This window comes from Melopsittacus undulatus, chromosome 3, assembly GCF_012275295.1.
Source record: "Melopsittacus undulatus isolate bMelUnd1 chromosome 3, bMelUnd1.mat.Z, whole genome shotgun sequence".
In the NCBI taxonomy this organism is placed as follows: Eukaryota; Metazoa; Chordata; class Aves; order Psittaciformes; family Psittaculidae; genus Melopsittacus; species Melopsittacus undulatus.
Genome location: NC_047529.1, coordinates 29,094,746 through 29,114,309, shown reverse-complemented (window position 1 = coordinate 29,114,309; position 19,564 = coordinate 29,094,746). Strand labels below are relative to the sequence as shown.

At 41.0% G+C, this 19,564-nt stretch overlaps 1 protein-coding gene across 1 annotated transcript in view; it reads right to left on the bottom strand.

Annotated features, from left to right (window-relative positions):
- Nucleotides 1–18,874, bottom strand: part of MBOAT2 (membrane bound O-acyltransferase domain containing 2) — an 85,652-nt gene extending 66,778 nt beyond the window's left edge. Inside the window, exons 1-2 of the mRNA XM_034060671.1 lie at nt 18,708–18,874; nt 1,209–1,354 (exon numbers count right to left, since the gene is read on the bottom strand). Of these exons, the coding sequence (XP_033916562.1) occupies nt 1,209–1,354; nt 18,708–18,779 (218 nt within the window). The 5' untranslated portion in view covers nt 18,780–18,874. The remainder of the gene's footprint in view (nt 1–1,208; nt 1,355–18,707) is intronic.
- Nucleotides 18,875–19,564: the final 690 nt, after the last annotated feature.

Genomic DNA, 19,564 nt, shown 5'->3' with positions numbered 1-19,564 from the left:
GGCATTCTGCCAATGAAAGGCTTCTACAAATCTTTATTTATATCTGTTGGGGGTGGAGGTTTTTTCTTTCTAAAGTCTCCCATCCCTAAATTTCAGATATGAATATATTGTTAACATTTTCTAATCACAAGTTACAATTAATGATTTCTGTTTCCAAAGCAATGGATACAGAATGTGCTTCTACAGTTTCTACAGCTGTCACAAAAACCACACACAGTAGCACCTATCTCCCATATCATCCTCCTCATTCGGTGCTAAAACTGGCAGTCTTTGACATCAGATAGTTCTCTCAAAGCAGAATACCACAGCCAAAGGTTTAAGAAATGCATGGGAGCTAATGGAATTATATAAACAAGTAAATTGCACATGTAAATCCACCACACAGCTTGATTAATTCCCCCTAGCTCAGTAATACTCTACAATAGTATAAACAAGGCTTCTGTACACTTGAAGCTGAGCAAGCACTTTGTTTACAAAGCTGGCAGTTAATCTTAAACCATCTTGGGAAGATCAGAGCTATTTAGTAAGCTATTTTTTAAGGAAAAAAATAAATTCACCAAACTAAAAGCATCCCCTTCACCTTTTACTAGCCCTACCAATATTCTGGCTTGCTACGCCATGAAGATCAGGATGTGAAAGCAGAAAACTTCTGCTTAAAAAAAAAACCTCAAAACAACTAAACCACCATACCCTCCCTCTAAAAGAAAAAAAAAACACACAGAAACAACTCTCAGATCTAAGCCAGCTCCTTTCCGGGTGTTTTATACTGCTAGGAGCATCATAGGTACTGCAGTTCTGGCAACTCGTCCTACACAAGTCAGATTATATTCAGTATTCAGAAAAAGACACAGTGAGTGTGTCTCATGCGGTGAATATTTAAGAGACATTATCTTAGTCATCACACCTGTGCCTCAAGAGAATACTTCTCAAGCAAGTTTACGGAAAAACCAGTACAAATTAAACAAACTGCACCCACTCCATCCTCCCAAAACCACAGGCAGACAGTATGCTAGTTACCAGTTTGCAAATGGAACACCTTTCAATATTTGTGCACCACATCAGAAAGTTGTAGCTAATCTCTGTACATTTGCAGCAGCTAAACCCCACAGAATTAGGAAATAACATTCTTCATAACAAAACTTTGCTTCCTTGCAAATGAGAAATGAAAATTTATAAGTCTTTCAAAATGGAATTGAATTGCAACTTACCATCCAAAACAAAAAAGTGCAAGATAAAGGCCCAAGAGGGTTGCAACAACATGTCTTATAAATGGGCTAGTTTTGCTTGAATGAAGGTATGTTCGAAACCAAACAGCCGCAAGCAAGGCAAACAGTTGGCACACTACAAAGTTGACCTGCATAAGAGAGAAAAGAAAAATGTTTCTCACGCACTTGTGTATAAAATTGAATGAACATATCTGCACACTATTAACAATTTGCAGAACCTTTGCCTATGCCATGGCTCTTACCACAGCACAGCATGTCAGCCTCAAAGAACTCCTCCTGGGATCCCTTCCCCCCTAAAGCACAGACGTGTGTTCCCCAGAGCAGCTAAGAAAAAATGATACATCAAACCTGTAGAGGCAATCTGTGCATGAATCAACAGAAACAAAGGAAGTATTTTCCTACATATTTTCTATATACCAAACCACTCTACCAACCATGGAAACATTTCTGCTCTCCCAGTAATGTGAAGATCCGAGTTGGGTTTTTACTTAGTAGTTTGCCATTCTTTGTTTGGTTGTTTTTTTAGGTAAGCATGACTTTGAAATACATATCAGCTACACAAATCACTGGTACATCACTTCAGTGGCCTGTGCAGAAACAGGGCTCAACAAAGTGCACTTCAGTGGCACATAATCAGATAAACAGCTTGCTTGCACATTCAAGTAGGATAGTTTCAGAAATTCCTCCTCCCTTCAGGCCATTTATTCTAGAAGATAAAAAATCTCTTGTATACTAAATATTTAAAGACATTAGGGCACTGGAAGCAAATGTAGAATTAAAACTAAAAACCAACCCAACCAGTGAGTAAAATGAATCACCCTGTGGCCTAAAATAAATTTAACAGGAAGGGCATGATAAAGAGATCATTTTCTCAAATACAGCAACCACTATCTAAATTGGCTTAAGCTACAAAAAGCCAGATGAGTTCCTTTATTTAGAAAGGAAAATCTCCTCCCTTCATGGATTTTTATGTTCCATAGAAAACTGTCTAACAAATTTCTGTGTCTAATAGCAGCATCACATGTCATCACAAGTAACAGCTTGGGGACCACTGCTTCAGGTCATAAGCACTTCAGTATAAGAAGCTTGCACATGCTTGACTAGCTCTTAGCACAACAGCGTTTATGCCTGTTTGATGTCACTTAGCTGAAACATATACTTAATCTTAGTACCACAGGGTACAGTGGCAATACTGACATGCTCATGACAGCAGACAACATGAATGGTTGCAGCAACATGGTGCACACCTCCAGTACTATAATTCAGCTAGTCCATCATTTTTCAGCCAAGCTTCAGGCAACAACAGGTAAGGGTTAAGGGTGAGAGAATGCAAACATGGTTATATTTAGAAGTTAAATAATACCAACCACCTACAGAAGTCTCATATTTGTAATCATAGCATTGATTCCCCATTTGCAAATCAAAGGATAGTTTCCCTGAACCAGCCTAAAACCTTCCATAAGGCCAAGTTACACAAGCATTAAATGCTACCAGGGAAAGAGGAGGCTCAGAAGGCAGGGCTGTGCTTCTTAACAGGATCAGTTCCCTAAACTAAACCATACACTTTGCTATCCATTCTCTTACTCCTACATTTCCATTATGCTTTTAACTGTGTTTGAAAAATCCTAAACAAATGAGGCTATATTCTTTCAGGGCATAACTTGACCTGTTTTCTCTCCTTTATGAGCAATGATGCAAATGAAACAGAGCAACGTTTGTAACTTGAGTGGATTTAGTGGGAAAGTCTCATATGAAACAGTCAAGTTTAATGAACCACTGAAATGGAAAATAATTAATGTTTTTAAAAAAAGAGACCAAGAAAGAAAAAGGGAAAGCCAAAAGAATTAACTGTGCATTCTGTATCGACATTCGTTTTGGATAGTTATTACAGAAATTATGCCATGTACACCACAGTGCATGTTTCTGACCCAAGAAGCTCACACCCTAGACAGACTAGAAGGGGAAGGGAAACCAAGGTTAAAAACTCAGACAGCTATGCAGTAAAACTGAGGTTAAAAGACAGAGGGCAGAAATGGGCATGAAGACCTGTCCATAAACAGACAAGTTAACATTTAGTAAAACCCGCAATGTCCAGACATCACTTCTTTGGCTGCATTACAGACTATTTATCAATGGATGTCTCAGGATGCCCTTTTCCATGAGCCCTCAAAGCAAACTAGCAAGACCCAGGGAAGAAGAAAACTCATCACCTTGGTCCTACCAAGGCAAAGGGTAGAAGCTCTTGGCATCTCTGATCTGTATCATCGTCTCTACAGAAGCAGACACAAGCAAAACAACAAACCTTGAATTCCAAAATTCAGGATGAGCCTGCAGGCTTAGGAACATGGAAAATCCTCATATAAAACATACAACGAGAATACCTTTAGACCAGCCCCACAAGCAAAACTTCCAGAGACATCAATTCATAATGTCAGTGTTTTGAATATACAACTAAGTGACTGAAGCAGCACAATCTTGTTCTGAAAGCCTTCCTTGTAAGTGACTCCAAAACCACCAGTGGGTATTTTTAAACAGCCCCTCCCAAAAACTGCACAAACATATGTGTAATTGGAAACATAAAAGACATCATCACAATGTTAACACACCACCCTGCATTCCTCCTCTACTCTTACCAATGCAATCCTTCTACTTGCCTCACAGAGCACTGAAATGTGGATTACAAAGCACCAATGGTTTTGCAGACTTGTATCACATCAAATCATCACAAAGCTTTAAATACAACTATGTAAAACCAAGCTATGCAGCACTTAGATTTGAAAGACATGCATCTTTATTTTAGCCTTTATACATACCTACCTCTGATAATATTCTTTCTGCTGCTTTATTCCATTTTCCCCAGCAGGATTTCTGATTCATTCAGCAAATGGACAATTGCCCAGTTTTTACTCTCACCCTATGACCCATTAAATACTTACCATCTGCATCCTACACTGAATACAAACCCCTTACATTTCCCCATAGACATGTTTATGCAGATCTGTCCATAGCGTGGGAAGACTACATACAATAAGTGTAAACTTCGCAAGATCGGTATTCCCATTCCTGTTCTAAAGGTGGGTGGCTGGCACACAGTGATGAAAGTCCAAAGGGTAAAATAAATGCCCACTAACTTTGGATGCCAAATCTCAGACACTTTAGTGCCTAGTTTTTCAGTCAGTACTTTCAATACAACTTTAACTTGGACTGTGCTTTGAAAATGCAACTTCAGCTGCTATTCTGAATATCCAGCATGGCTATAAATCAGGCCCAAGGTTTCTCAAAATGAAAGAAATTTATCATCAGTAGGACATATTTTCATTTTACTGTTTCTCCAGGTTACTCTGGATCTGGTTTACTAGTCATTTATATTCTGAATAAGGGAGGAGCTCATGTGGAAGAGTTTGTGACTACTACTGAGCCATGTTACAGTCACAGAGGTAATCTCTATCTGACACTTTGACTTTTGAGTATCTGCTATCCCAGGCAATATATCCACTGAGTAAACATTTTTAATATCTGATTTCTTACATTTTAGAAAGAAATGAAAACCACAGCATTTCCACCATGAAGTCAAAACTTACCAGTTTGCAGTTACGTGTGATTTGCAGTCCAAAGCACAGGTTTCTACCACTTCACCTATTTGAAAAATATACTCACTTCCCACAGAAATAAGTTTAATCCCATGCCAATACTATAGTGGTAGAAAGAGGAACAGGCTCTGTGGGCTCCCAAATTCCGTCCCAGACACTTCCAACTCCCGCAGCCAGACAATGCATACATCTACATGGTGGTTTAGTTCAGATTAGGAGGGGGCTTCTGAAGCAAACCTGCCAGTTGTCCTCACTTCAGCTCCTTTGGCGTGTATTGCACAGTGGTGTCCAAAGGTACAAACCTAATTTCTTTCAGGCTAAACTGAACTAGAAGATGCACTCCAAATGTAAGAGAACATTTAGCCTATGGACTGACCTAGGCAAAAGCAGTATTTCCACAAATTATTATAGCATCAACACTGGATCCTCAGTGCCCACCACTTCATTCCACAGAAACACTCCTGTACTGCAGTACTTGCTTAAGTAAACAAAGCCAGAATTTAAGATTCAGCCTTTTCCTAATTACATCTCCCATCTTTATCCACACAGATCAGTATAGAGCTGACACAGCTCCACACTGAGACACATGAAGAACTGAAGATACACACTTTGCCTTGAAACAGAGCACAAAAATTACCCAGCTTCCTAGAAAGCAAAGAGCCATTCAAAAAGCAAGTGAGCAGGAACAAGACCAGAACTGGACATGGCCATCTTGAAAGCTTCCACAAAAACCAAGCACTTAAGCAAGTGGTTATTTCATTGGCAAACATTATATACAGCAACTTTAACATCTGGGAGTGGTCTACTTGCATACCCTTGGAAAACTTATGTCAAGCTCTTAAAACGCTGTGAATATGGGCAAAATGCAACTTTGAAACACCTCATAACTTGGTCAGATGTGAGCAGAACACCCACAAAGAACAAAGACTACGCATTTCCCAAAGATGCATGATTCATTCCTCAAAACAAAGTGTAACGTGCCTCTCCAGAGTCATAAAACCTACTCTAATAAGAAGCTCCAGTTTTATAGCCAAAATTAAAAATAAAAACAAACAAGAAAGATCAAAAAAACCTGATCCATTTGCAGCTGAGACTTTCTAGTGGAAAACAAAATCTGAAAGGCATGTAATGGCCAGTTTCATCCTCAGTAGTCATAATTTAGCAGGTGTATAAGAAAACAGAGTTTTTTACCTGTCTTCAGGTACAGGTCATAACAACAGCTTATGAGAGTAACACATCAAAGCTACATAGAGAGAAGGGTGTGTAATGCAAAGTTATGTGCACATAAGAATAAAAATTTACAGTGATAATGCAAATGATCATCACTAGTTATCCAGCAGGGATTAATGTAGGTGTGGGTTAAATACCACTTTGACACATTAAGCTGTTACAAAACCTGCTGTAAGTATTCAAGCAATTTAAAAGTTCAGTCCACTATTTTAGTGCAAAACCAGTCATACGGCCAGTGCAGTTCACAGGCACACTTTGTGCCAAATGTAACACTAAAACATGAGCACAAATTCACAGTTTCAGTGTTTGGAATAGCTACATAAAATGCAAATCCGTTATATCATTAACTGCATTGAGCTATCTACATAAGTTTTCCATTTGCATGACCTTTGCAAAAGTCATTAGAAAGTTTATAATAAAACTTTTAAAGACATTTATTCAAGTCTCTTACAAAAATTAAATGTAATTTATGCCATGCATTTGTAAAAACAAAGTTATTTCTTAGGAAAAAATGAGTTTGAGGCATCAATTCTTTATGTAAAGCAAAAGAAAAGTCGAAAAAAGTCACTGACTGCTACAAGGATTTTCAACATCAAGACGAAATTTTGGCAAAACGTTTTATTTGAACAGCTAGAAATTTTCCAACACAGGGAGCATCTTAAAAAAATTCTTTAATAGTTTATTAAAGCCCATGTTAAAAAGAAATATAGAAAAGATTATTTCTCCTATGAAACTAATTTTTAGTATGTACAATTTTTATGCACTAATTCAGATTTTAGGTTGAGCTTCCTCTTCATATCAGCTATACTTTAATGTCAAAAACCAATCATTGCAACCAAGCAGTAGAATCCTTCTACTTCACAGCACAGAAGGCATTTGTCTCATTCAGACAAGCAGCCAAAGCAGTGAGGGAATTTTATTGATATAAATAATTCCTAACTAGATGGCACAAATTAATCATACAGGCCCACACAGCCTACAATCCACTGAGAAGCAGCAACATAACTGCATAAAGTTTTGCTTACTAGCTCTAGCAAGGCATGGAGAAGCACAGAGAACAACAATACGGTTTATGAAGTGCCTCAAAGGAAGAACAGTGGTCTAGTGGGTGGAGCACAAAATGCAACTCAGGAACATGGCATTTTACTCTCTCTTATGTCAATGGCCCATACGAACCCTCTGGAAGTTACCTTGGCTTTGCATTTATTTTCTCATTTTTAATGAATCTTCTCTGATCATACGAAAAAAACAATCCTGTAAACTGCAGTGAATGCCTGTGGCCTCAGTAAAACACACTGGATGAATTAAAGGTGACGTGGAGGTTTTGGTTGGTTGGTTGGCTGGCGTTTGCAAGGTTTTTGGTTTGTTTGTTTTGTGGGACTTTTTTAAAGCCTTTTTTATATTTTTTATTTTATTTTATTTTTAAGCAAGCAGTTTAGCTCTTACAGCTGCTGAAAGAGGCTTTGGAAAAAGATGACCCAAACATAAGCAGAAGCACTGAAGCCTACCTGATTATACACAGAGCCTAAACCAGTTTTAAAATGAAAGACACTTCTTAGGTAACACTCAAGAACCTGTGCAGACAATGATTCTGCAGCCAGAGATTTAGGATTTTCTACCCATTTTGCCACACCATAGTACATTTCCTCCACAGAATTCAGTTTTTCTAAGCTGGAAGATGCCAGCATTACTTGTCTCCCATTCTCTAGCCATTTTTGGTCACTCACTCTACTACAGAAACAAAGTTACTACGCAAGTTTCCTGCTCTGTCTGACAAGGTTAGTAAGCAAGGTGCATTGGGCAGCATTCCTATTCATACATCTTTAGCCCTACTTTTCAGCCACTATAGTTATTAGAGAGAAAACGCATTTTAAAACCCCATTTTGGAACATGAACTGAAAAAAAAAAAAAACCAAAACAAACCAAACCCACCCCACTTTGAAAAGAGCTCTTGCAAGAGCTAGATCAAGACACAATAATGTATGTTTTCTTTAACAAGAAGCACTGGTCTTCACGCTGGGAAGCTAAGGCTTTGACTTTTTTCTGACTTATAGGGCTATTTTAGCAGTAAGATTTTAAACACAAACCTCTCCCAGCATCATATTTGTTGGCACATACTTGTAACAATTGCCAAACCTTATCACAATTCATGAAGTCTCAGTTGTACCGTGTTTCTCAAATGTCACAATATTCTTGGTTCTTGCTGCCAGTTAGGCCATTTCTCTTTTCCAACAAAATAGTCAGTTGAGGAATTCAAAACAACTACAGATGTTCACAGAAAGCTACTTATAGCACAGGACAGCTGATCTTTCTCCACAGCAACCAGAGAGCAGTGAAGATGGATCTTCTTCTGTCCAATTCCTAATCTTCATCCAGTATAAAAGGATGAAACAGCTTGCACAATTACCCAATAATTGCCTACTGCTAAACCACTAAGAACTGAAGAGTGAGAATAATCATTATTTGAAACCAATTATCAACTTGCCAACTCTTTCCTGAAAATTGCTGCACAGATAGTTAAAAAAATTCCACAGTAAAGCTGAAAAAAGCAATTCCAAGAAACAAAGTGTTTAGTAATTTTCTTCAATTTATTGGGAAATGTCAGAAAGAGGAGTCCAGAGACACTGGCACGGGTATAGAATCATAGAATGGTTTGGGCTGAAAAGGGCCTTAAGATCACCTAGTTCCAAGCCCCCCCTGCCATGGGAAGGGACACCTCACCCTAGACCATGTTGCCCAAGGCTCTGTCCAGCCTGGCCTTGAACACTGCCAAGGACAGAGCATTTACCACTTCTTTGGGCAACCTGTTCCAGTGCCTCACCACCCTCACAGTAAAGAACTTCCTTATATTTATCCTGAACTTCCCCTGTTTAAACCCATTACCCCTTGTCCTATCACTACAGTCCCTGGTAAAGAGTCCCAAGAGTACCTGATAAAGTTGAAGGATACTTCAGCGTAATTCAGAGACTGTTTCTTCTCTGACAGGAAGAAACAGGCATTCTTCTTTCCACTCAAAGATCATAGATCTTGTGGCAATGCTTTAAATGCATTGTTCAGTCAAATAATAACCAGTGTTATACATGATGAAAATATAACTAATTTACACACCTGCCCTGAAGTCTCAACCTCACTGCATGGATGAAATACTAGGAAATGGAGGATAAGCAGCTGTGGGTTTTTTTGGGGTAGAATCAGATGTTTATGTTAACGCAGTGTGTTCTTTGTAGCAAAGGCTGTGTTACTGCATGTTTATACAGCCCCCAACGTGAAGGGACACTCATTTTCAGATGAGATTTCCAAATACAGCTCCTCTAACAAGAGCCACTTCCTTCAAGCGCATACTCTAACCATTTCCATTAGTCAACTTTTACAACACTGGCAAAAGCTCTTTAATGTTGCACAAAAATACTTTATCTTCACATTAATTTACTGGCAGCTGTAAGGACTTTTTCATCAGATTCTGAATGCTTTCTTTCCAAGAAAGCATTTATCGGAAACACATTCAATTTCATTTCAGTCCGAAACATCAAGAACAGTCGTGACATTAATAATAGTATTTCTATTTCCAGCATTAACTTCCAGTTTCTACCTTGTAAGTGTTAAGTACTCTGGAGAGAGTGAAGGACATCAAGAACATGATGTACATCCTAGTAATCTGGTTTGTGCAATAAACGAGCATCAAATCCAATAAGCTTTTTCAAACAGGGCTTTCTAAATCATTACTTAGAATTATTCTAAGGAAAAACTGTATGACAGGATAGGAAGACCTCACTGAGGAATGTTCCCTCTGATGGTCCCTTAAGGATTCAGCATTTTAGATACTGAGCTGTCACACATAATAGCTAATTACCCACAGGAATAGCCAAAATCTAGGAAGCAAGATTGGTTCCAAGGTGAAATTGGATTAAGAATATTGGCTTGGGGTTTTTGGTTGTATTTTTTTGTTTTGTTTTCTTCTCTCCTCAGAAACAGTAAGGACCTGAAACACTTACTCTGTTGAGGAAAAACTGGTTTGGCCAGTTAAAGGCTGCAGATCTGAGACTACCAGGGAAAAAAGAGTTTACAATATCACAACACAACAGCCTGGTATTATGTTGGCAAAACACAGTTCCAAAACAAAGACCAACTCAGAAGCATGACTTTTATCGCACATTCACATAGTGATTAACTTCAAAATCTCTACTCTTTGTCACATGAGTATCAAAGGTATACAGGATATTCAAACACGTATTTGAATGGCAAGTTTTTAATTTAATGCTCAGAGAACCCCCACAATGCCTGAAATTTAGTAAAAACATTACAATTTCCCAATCATTTAAAAATAAAGCAAAATAACTATCATCTGATAGTATCCTTCTCAAATGCAACCAGAAACAGACACCATATCCATTAAGTTATATCTCACTTCTAATATATTCTGCTGATATGTGAGAAACTGAAACCCATCTTAAAGTAAGTAAAAAAAAAAACCCAAACAACAAAACAAAATACTCTCAGGTCCATATAGCTTGCAGAAATTAAGTAACAGCAGTTACTTTAATTAGCAAGTAAAACAAATGTTCACCATCTTTAAAATGGTCAGCTTCTCAGTGTTCTAGGGAATGGGGAAGGGAAGAGAAAGGACTTCACCATGCTCTGCCTTGAATGAACTACTCAGACACTCTCTACTGCTCCGTGCCTATTATCCCCCTGCTCTTCCCAATTCAGGTATCATCAGCATGAAATCAGCCACCTACAAAGTCTGCAAGCACCACAAAAGCAGCACCTGTAAACATTTACAATACACAGCAACCCGCAGAAGTAACAGACACCAGTCTGAGCTGCTACAGGTTTTCATATTAATTCAATTCTGTTTTAGAATATTTTATTGACATTTAGAATTATGCTTCCATATTAAAAGATTTTATCTAACTTCTTACATTCAGATAACCATTTGTTAACATGTGCTAAGGATAGAGTTTCTACAGATCTGTAGCTAACACTGGGCTTCTAATAAATTCCTGTAGATTCATGGTGGCCTCAACTTCTTTCTAGTTTTTTTTTTTCCACCATGAAGAATAAAACCCCATTCATTATTGTCTGGAGTTCACTTTGATATGCTTAGTCTTCACTGAATTATTTTTATATATATGTATATACATACATACACACACACACGTGTGTGTATATATACAACTGTCAGGAAGCAATAGAATCGAGAGCATTATCCAGCCAGAAGGCAGATCAGAAAGATTAAATGAATTCTACAGATAGCATTACCAGTATAGGCTACACCACTGTAGCTAAACAACCAGTGTGCCTATAAGCCAGGTTTCAGAATAAGAGTACCACCTTCTTAGGCCACCTTAACTAGAAATAGAAGGAAGCACCAAAATCCCAACTGCAGCAAATTACACCACTACAGCCAAACCAAAATAGCTCTTCATCTTTGGGTATGTTATTCCAGAATAAAAGGTAGAGCTATGGATGTTTTGTTCTGCAAAAGATGGCTTAGCTGCCAAAAGCATCACTGAAGATGTGCAGGCATAACTAGCATTTATCTAAATTTGCAGACAAATTGAAACTGCCAAACAGCTCTGTTCACTTGAGCAAGTGCTACAAGACTAATAATGATAACTACTGTTGAATTTAAAGTACCTTCCGAAGGCATGAAGGAAAATTAGATACCTATACTGAAGAATCGCATCAACATCTATTGTAAAATAAACACTGTAAAGATGCACACATTAAGCAAACAGGCTGTCACCTGGGTATGTGTTGGTTTTCTCACCTTCCAGGAGAAGGTAAACGCCCACAGTCTAGACTTCCTTGTTCAAAGGCTTGGAAAACAAGGAAAAAAAGGCCTGGGCAACTGTTATTCAAGAAAAGCACTCCTTAGTCAAAACAATAAATGTGAAGACAACAGGCTGCAAAAGATGAATCACAAATGCTTCATTAGGTCAACACAGGAACAGGTAACCAGGAGCTAAAGCCAGCAAATATCAGGGCTAATTAATGATAAGGATAATTAATTCATTTCAGTAAAAGATCTACATAGCTGCAGTAGAGTAGATGTACAACAGTAACACTTCAAACAGAAAGCAACACAGTGGTAACCATGTACTCAGGAAGTGACTCCTTATGCCTTGCTGTTTTTTCTTTTATTAGCTTGTTCTTTGGGCACTCCAGCATTTTTTTCAACATCCCAAGACTGCAGTATTTCTGTAGCAATTCGTAAACCACATTTTGAATTCAGAAATGGTTTGTACTATAGAGGACATAGGTCAGTAAGTGTTCACACCTTTGCCACCTAAATAAATTGCCTAAGGATGCAAAAAACAATTCGACAAAACAAAGGAGGTGACTATACTCTGTTTGGGTAAAGACTGTTTATTTTAGATGTTTACTGTAGAAATACTGAGCTGTAAATATATTTGAGTTTTTCCACTGCTTCACAAAAGCCTGGAGAAAACATATCCAGTATGAAAGTGTGTGATAACATATCAGACTGAAAATTCACTGCTGTGTCCCTAAAAGTTAAAGAATAGAAGTAGCTCTATACTTTACATCCACACAACAGTATTAATGAACATGAATTAGAGGGATTTTCTTCTTGTATTAAATATTTCTACTACTTAATAAACAGCTCATCTTTTCCAACTCTGCAATCAATATCTATTTTCCTTACCAACTCTGTTCATTAGTTTCCACTCCTTCCTTCAAGATAGTAACTTTCTCTTGCCATTTTTTTTTTCCTTATTCCAACAGTTCCACCCTTATCTACACATTTTTCATTGCAGAATAATTTCAACAAACAGTACTTGGAGAGTTTAGTCAACATCTAAACACTAACACTAAAATCTGGGAAAGGTGTCACCACAAAAAGACTAGGACCCTTCTAATGATATATTTCTGCCCTTCCACTAGTTCAAAGGGAAGTTCAGAAACCAATTAAAACTTCACTAGTAAATCCAAACAATTCAAAACTTTTGTCATTAAGAACAGCACATACAGAATGGAAAATAGGACTCTCTTCCAAGCTTCTTTTCACGACTGGAGTCTCCATCTATTGTCATGGGAAATCATGCTTTGTTATCCACCCTTCATTTTTTTGACAGCTGCTAGCAGCAGATGAGGAAAATATAAGGCAAAGAAGGGGTACAAGTGTTTTATCCTACCACTCCCTTATCTTCAAAGTTTGGATTTTACACACCCATCAATGCTAATTTTACTCACTTCATTATTCCTAACTTTCCCAGGTCACATCCGAAAAATCAATAATATGCGGCTCCATATTTCACAGCTATACACAAGGGTATAAGAATCAATAATGATAGAGAATAAAACTTCATTCTTTCTTACAGTTTCATAATGCTTAAGATAAATATTAGGCCATCTAAATCCTGGACAGTTATACTAGACAAGCTTTTTGATTTCCACTCCATGGATAGACAAAAAGCTTTTTATCAGATTAAAACATTTCAGTCCTCAGGAGGCTACATTAGGTTGCCTTGGCAGAAAACATGTGAGGCAGAGGCATCACTAATGCCCAAAACTTTGAAATAAGAGATCTAACTAGGAGACATATCCAGTGTTCCCTGAAGGCAAATCAGGCACATACTGCTTCTCAGCAACATGACTCCCTACAGCACCTCCAAGCCTGGCCTTTTACCCAAACTATAGCTGTGGCTCATCTCAAAAGCATCAAAATAAAGCAAAAACATTGCAGGTACATCTTGCTTATCACATGTACAACATGAATCATAAGGGCTCAGAATACAACAATGATAAATGCTTGTACGTGGAACTGAGTGTGCTAGGGCATGTTGAAAGCAACCCAGGTAACCATCTGCACAAGGAAGCATATACAGAAAATTATGCAAAGATGTAGATGCAGCAGACACACCTGTGATCACTAACTAAAGGAAGTTCACATGGTTTATATAGTTCATGTGTAGGAGGGCTTGGATTTTTATGCCTATTCTGATTAAAGAAGGTTGATGACACTCATGTAGAAAATTATATTTATTCTACACAAATGAGCAAATTTATTCAAATAAAAGCTAAAATTAGACTGGGGGAAAAGTGCAGAAACAGCATGGATTTTTTTTATTTTCGTTGAAAAAAACACTGCTTATCTTTACATCCTGTATTTTAATTGAAGTGCATGGCCATAAGCATGATGTTGTGCTCAGTCTGCACACCTTCACACAGCTATAATACTAGGAGTTGGAGCCATACTCTTCCTTTTCTTACCTGGAAGTTAAACACTGAAGTTAGCTTAATCCACTTGCTCAGACCATATTTCAGGATCTCGAGATCAACATCTTCAACATGCAAAAAGTTGATGCTCCTAAGTCCTTGTAATCAGTCTCCTATCTCCCCAGCTCAGCTGTTTCTCTACTACAGTTATCTGTTTCTATGGCAAATGAAGGGCAGTAACAACCCCTATAATTTTTGCCCATCTTCAGCTTTATAAGTTTTGCTCCCTCTGGTGGAAGCAGTGAATGCAAAGATTATTCTCTGAACTCACCCCACAGAGACCGAAAGCCAAAAAGAAAGCTTTGCTCTCCTAGAAACAAACATTCTCATCTCACAGCAAATTTAAGTAGATCCAATTTAATGACAGGTAAGCTGACATGTCATCAAGAGAAATCCTTTGTCAACAATCAGCGAGATAGTGCCAGAACTGGAAACAGACCAAGGTCATTTGTCAGGTTCCTCAGAGAAATTTGTCATTTCCTCAGAGAAAAAGGAAAGGAGCAGACACACAAATACGACATGAACACAGATAGGAAGCAACAGAAGGCTAGGCAAGAGATGTAACTATGATAAAATAATTCAAATTACAACCTCAACGAATGCATCACATGATTCTCTAGCAGACACATCTTTATGATAACCCTTCCCATACTCTCCTTTAGCTGTCAGGGATGGGAAGGACATAGCTACTTCTATTCCCTCCATCTCCTAAAAAGACAGAAGAAATACTATGGAACATTAGCATTCATTCACTCATTCATTAACTTTAAGGACCTAAGGTGACACAGTTTTTGAAAGCATGCTTCCTTTGCCTAGAAGTTGTTGTAGCAACAGTAGCAACTCAGCCCCACGCAACCACTCACTCACTCTGCCCTGGTGGGATGGGGAAGAGAATCGGAAAAGTGAGAAAACCCAGGGGTTGAGATAAAGGCAGTTTAATAGGTAAAGCAAAGCAAAATAAGAAATTCATCCACTGCTTCCCACTGGAGGCAGTTTTTCAGTCATCTCCAGGAAAGCAGAGCTCCATCACACGTAACAATGACTTGGGAAGACAACACCATCTCTCTGAACATCCCCCCCTTCCTTTTCTTTTCCCCAGCTCTATATGCTGAGCATGACATAATGTGGTCTGGAATATCCCTTGGGTCAGCTGGGGTCAGCCATCCTGGTTGTGTCTCCTCCCAGCTCCTTGTGCACCCACAGGCTTCCCACTGGTGGGGTGAGGAGCAGAAAAGGCCTTGACTTTAGGTAAGCACCGCTCAGCAGTAATGAAAACATCCCAGTGTTATCAACACTGTTTCAAGCACAAATCCAAAATAGCCCCAAACTATACACAGAAAATTAACTCAATCCCAGATCAAACCAGCACAGTAGCAAACTTAGGCTCTCCAAGAAGTGAAAAGAGATAGTTCTTATGAGGCTTTTCACCCCCATGGACTCATTCCCCATCCCACCCCCTACCCCCCCATAACAAAACACAAAAGAAAGATGTGCAAGTTTGTTGTAGGTTCTTGTTCACACCAAACAACTTACCTTGCACCAAACAACTGAAAATAACAGAAAAATTGGAACAAGAAGCCTGTCCAAGGAGCTTTTCCAAGTAGCCATTTCAGTTAACCTGGTGCCAGACAAAATAAGAGCCAAAAGAAGGGTTAACATAGTGACAAATTATCACATACCACCTTGTGGCGGGCCACAGACAACAGCAGTAGAAAGCAAGTTCTTCTCCATTCCTCTGGTGAACTAGCAGCCTAGTACCGAAAAGTTGTTAAACTAACAAGGCTTTTCTCTTGTAATGCAGTCAGGTATATAGAGGAGGCTGCTCTCACAGGTGTATCAAATGGCTCTGGTGGAGCTGTCATCCTTCACCTTTCACACTAACCTCCCAACTAGCTCACCACCACCACTCTCAAGCAAAACTGTGCCTCCAGTTCTACCAACTCAAAAAGTAATACATTTCTCACACTCAATCCACACGTATGGATCTAATTAGCTAAATGTTAAAGACAGCAGCTTCACCTATAACTGAAATTTCTACTTTCATTCACTGCCAAATAGGCAAGGTTCTGACATCCACCTGTTTTGAACATTTGAGTAACACTGATACATGCTATCTGAGTTTGTCCTCCTAGAGCTATGTGTCTTTGCCTTTGCTAAAACTTCGTAGGAGGATAATTAGACCATAATGGCTTAAACATAAATCACAATCTCAACATTTTGCATATAAAGATTAATATCTATTTGTGGTCAAAACTGAAACATGGAAGTGGAGAAACAAACTCCATTCACATCCATCTATTCGAGTGCTGGTGTTATTCTGGAGTGCCTATTTTAGGTACCTGCTATACTGGTCTGGCTGTAGTCACTGTACAGATTAGGATCAAGTAAAAACAAGCTACTGATCAGAAAACCTTTTTTTTTTTTTTGTTTTTGGTTTCAAAGCACTGCTACATTTTCATACAGAGTATGTGTGTAGTACCACCAAATGCCATGCATAATATTTGAGCACACACACCAAAGAGTATCAGCATTTTCCTTCTCTGCCCTCATTCTCTCCTTCACTGCCTTTGATCTGATTCCACTGAACACATTTCACATTCTTTCTGTATTACAAACTTACTATCAAGATAGACTCTTGAGCTAAGAGGTTACAAAAAAGCTAAATTTCCTTCTTTCTTTTAATCAGTTATAGATGCATTCTCCTCAATGCAGCGTAATTTTGTAACTCCAGTTTACACTCCAGTCATAATCAGCGCTCTTCATACACAACTGAACCCACAGTCCACTAATGTCTAAAAACAAAAAGTACACATGATTTTTAACTGCTTATAACAAATCTTTTAGACCAGGTGTTCAGCCACCCTCCACTGTGATTATCCCCAAAAGCTTCAACAGAGCTCAACTAGTATTTCAGAAAAAACATCTTGGTTTTACAGGAGCATCTGCTGTGAAACATCCAATACAGGGAAGCTTTCTAGGCTTTGATAAAAAAATAAGTTTATTATCATCAAAACATCACATCCACAACATTTAAAATAGATTCAGTAGAAGCTGCACTACGTCATGAAGCAATTAAATTTATTACTACAATAAACACACATAATGATAAGACACCAGCATCACACCATAAAAAGAAGGTCATCTCTTGGTTTACCTTCTATAGGACCCTGCAAAAGAAGTGCCTGGCACCTGCCAAGACCAACTCACAGCCTGCATGCCTGAGGCACCAAGCCTGACCCCAGATGCAGGTATCGCTGCACGTTGTGCACACTATCTGTTTCATCACAGTGAGCTCAGTTTCAACTTGCCCCACTTCTGCCCACTTTTCAGATCCTTTTTCATGGACATGTTTAACCTAAGGTTCCATTCAAACAAACGGCTGAGGAAGATGGAAGGGGAGAAAGAATAATTCAGTCACTTCCAAAATTCATTCACTAGAATGCTTTTTCCTCTGTATTTAGCTTCCAGTTACTTTTCTCACTTATTAAGTGTATTTTGTAAACTCAAACCACCAAATTCTCTCTATATAAGCACAGGCTGTTTCCCTTGATGTGTTTCATTTATTCATACATTAATGGAAATGTGAATTTTAGTAAGAACTCCTCACATGTAATTTAATGATGCTAAAACATTTATAAGAATATTTTAAGGTTACTTTACTTATGCACTCACAAACATGCAAATTTTCTGTAGACTTAGACCACTTTCCCCATAAACAAACATTCTTGTACAACTTCAGTCACCGAACTCTGCAAACCTGAGTTATCCCATCTTTGTAACCTGATGTCCACTGCAAACGACAGGATGAACAACCTCCAGGAATTTCTATGTCACTCGGACAAAAGACACCACAGAAGCCCTCTGCCTAAGAAGTACATACAAGATTCCCCACAGCATTGCGTGCAACACACGGCATCGTTTAAGGCAGCACGTAAACATCACCGGCAGGCGCACCTAGGCACAGCACACTGCGCTGGCCATTACTGCCCACCCCTCTCCCTGCCGAGCCACCACCGGCCCCTCGCCCAGCTGCGGAGCCACATCTGCCGGCAGCGGGATCGCAACCAGCCGGCGCGGCGCCGCGCAGCCCCGCGGCCTGACCCCGGGGGCGCGCTCCGACAGCGCGGGCGTGCGGAGCGAGCGCACCTGCACGCGGAGCGAGGCTCCCCGCCCCGGCGCCCCCCCGCGGGCCGCGGCCGCCCCGATGCCCCCACCCGCGGGTGCGTGAGAGGAACCGCCACCGTCCGCACGGCCCCGCGCCCGGCGGAGGGAGGGGGAGTGGGGGGGCCCGGGGGGATGGGGCGGGACGGGACAGGACAGCGCAAAGAGGGGGGCGCTCGCAAGGTACGGCGAGCAGCGTCGCCCCTCCCCGGCGAGCCCCCGGGAGGCAGCAGCGGAGCAGGCGCCTCCCCATCCTCACCTGGTCCACGGGCAGCCGCACGGCGTTGCTGAGGGGCTGCAGCAGCGTGGAGCCGGTGGTGCTGGTGGCCATGGCGAGGGCGCCTCCTCCCGCGCCGGGAGAACGGGCGATGAGGCCGGGGAACCGCTCCCCGCCGAGGCACCCGCGGCGGCAGCAACAACGGCGGCGCGAAGAGCCCCAGCCCCGCACGGCGCCGTGACAACAAGGGGCCGGCGCGGTCCCGCCGCTGACTGGCAGCGCCAGCGGCCAACCCGCGCGCGGCGCCGCGGCCAAGTGACAGGCGGGCTCGCCCAATGCCCGCCTCTCGGCGGGGGGGCGGGACCAGGCGGGTCCCCTCCGGCTGCCGCGGACCCGGCCCGGGGTGGGGGGCGGGAAGATGGGGCCCGGGCGGGCGGGGGCCCGGGGGGTAAATGACGGGGAGAGGGACGGCTCCGCGGCCGCCGCTCCGAGCTGAGGGCGGGCAGAAGCTGCGCGATGCGCGCAGGTACCGCGCAGGGCCCAGAGCGGCCTCGCCCTGCGGTAGGCGGGGCTGCGCGGGGCAGGGGCTCGGCCGCGCCTCTCCGCGGAGCGCGGAGCTGCGTCGAGGTGTGAGCGACCGCGGCGAGGGCGCGGCGGGGGAATGGGGCACCTGGGGGGAAATGGCACCTTCCAGGGTAGCCCAAGGAAGCAGGTGCTGGGCGCATCAGTGGGGTCGGTGCCAGGCGGAGGTCGGGCAGCCGGGTTGGCAGCTGTGGAGGTACCTGTCGCTGAGGGCAGTACAAAACCACGTGGGCACTGGTTTATGTTGAGGTAACAAGAGATCAGGCCCCACTGTCCTCCTAACCATCTCGCCTTCCCCAGGAAGGGCGCACAGGTAG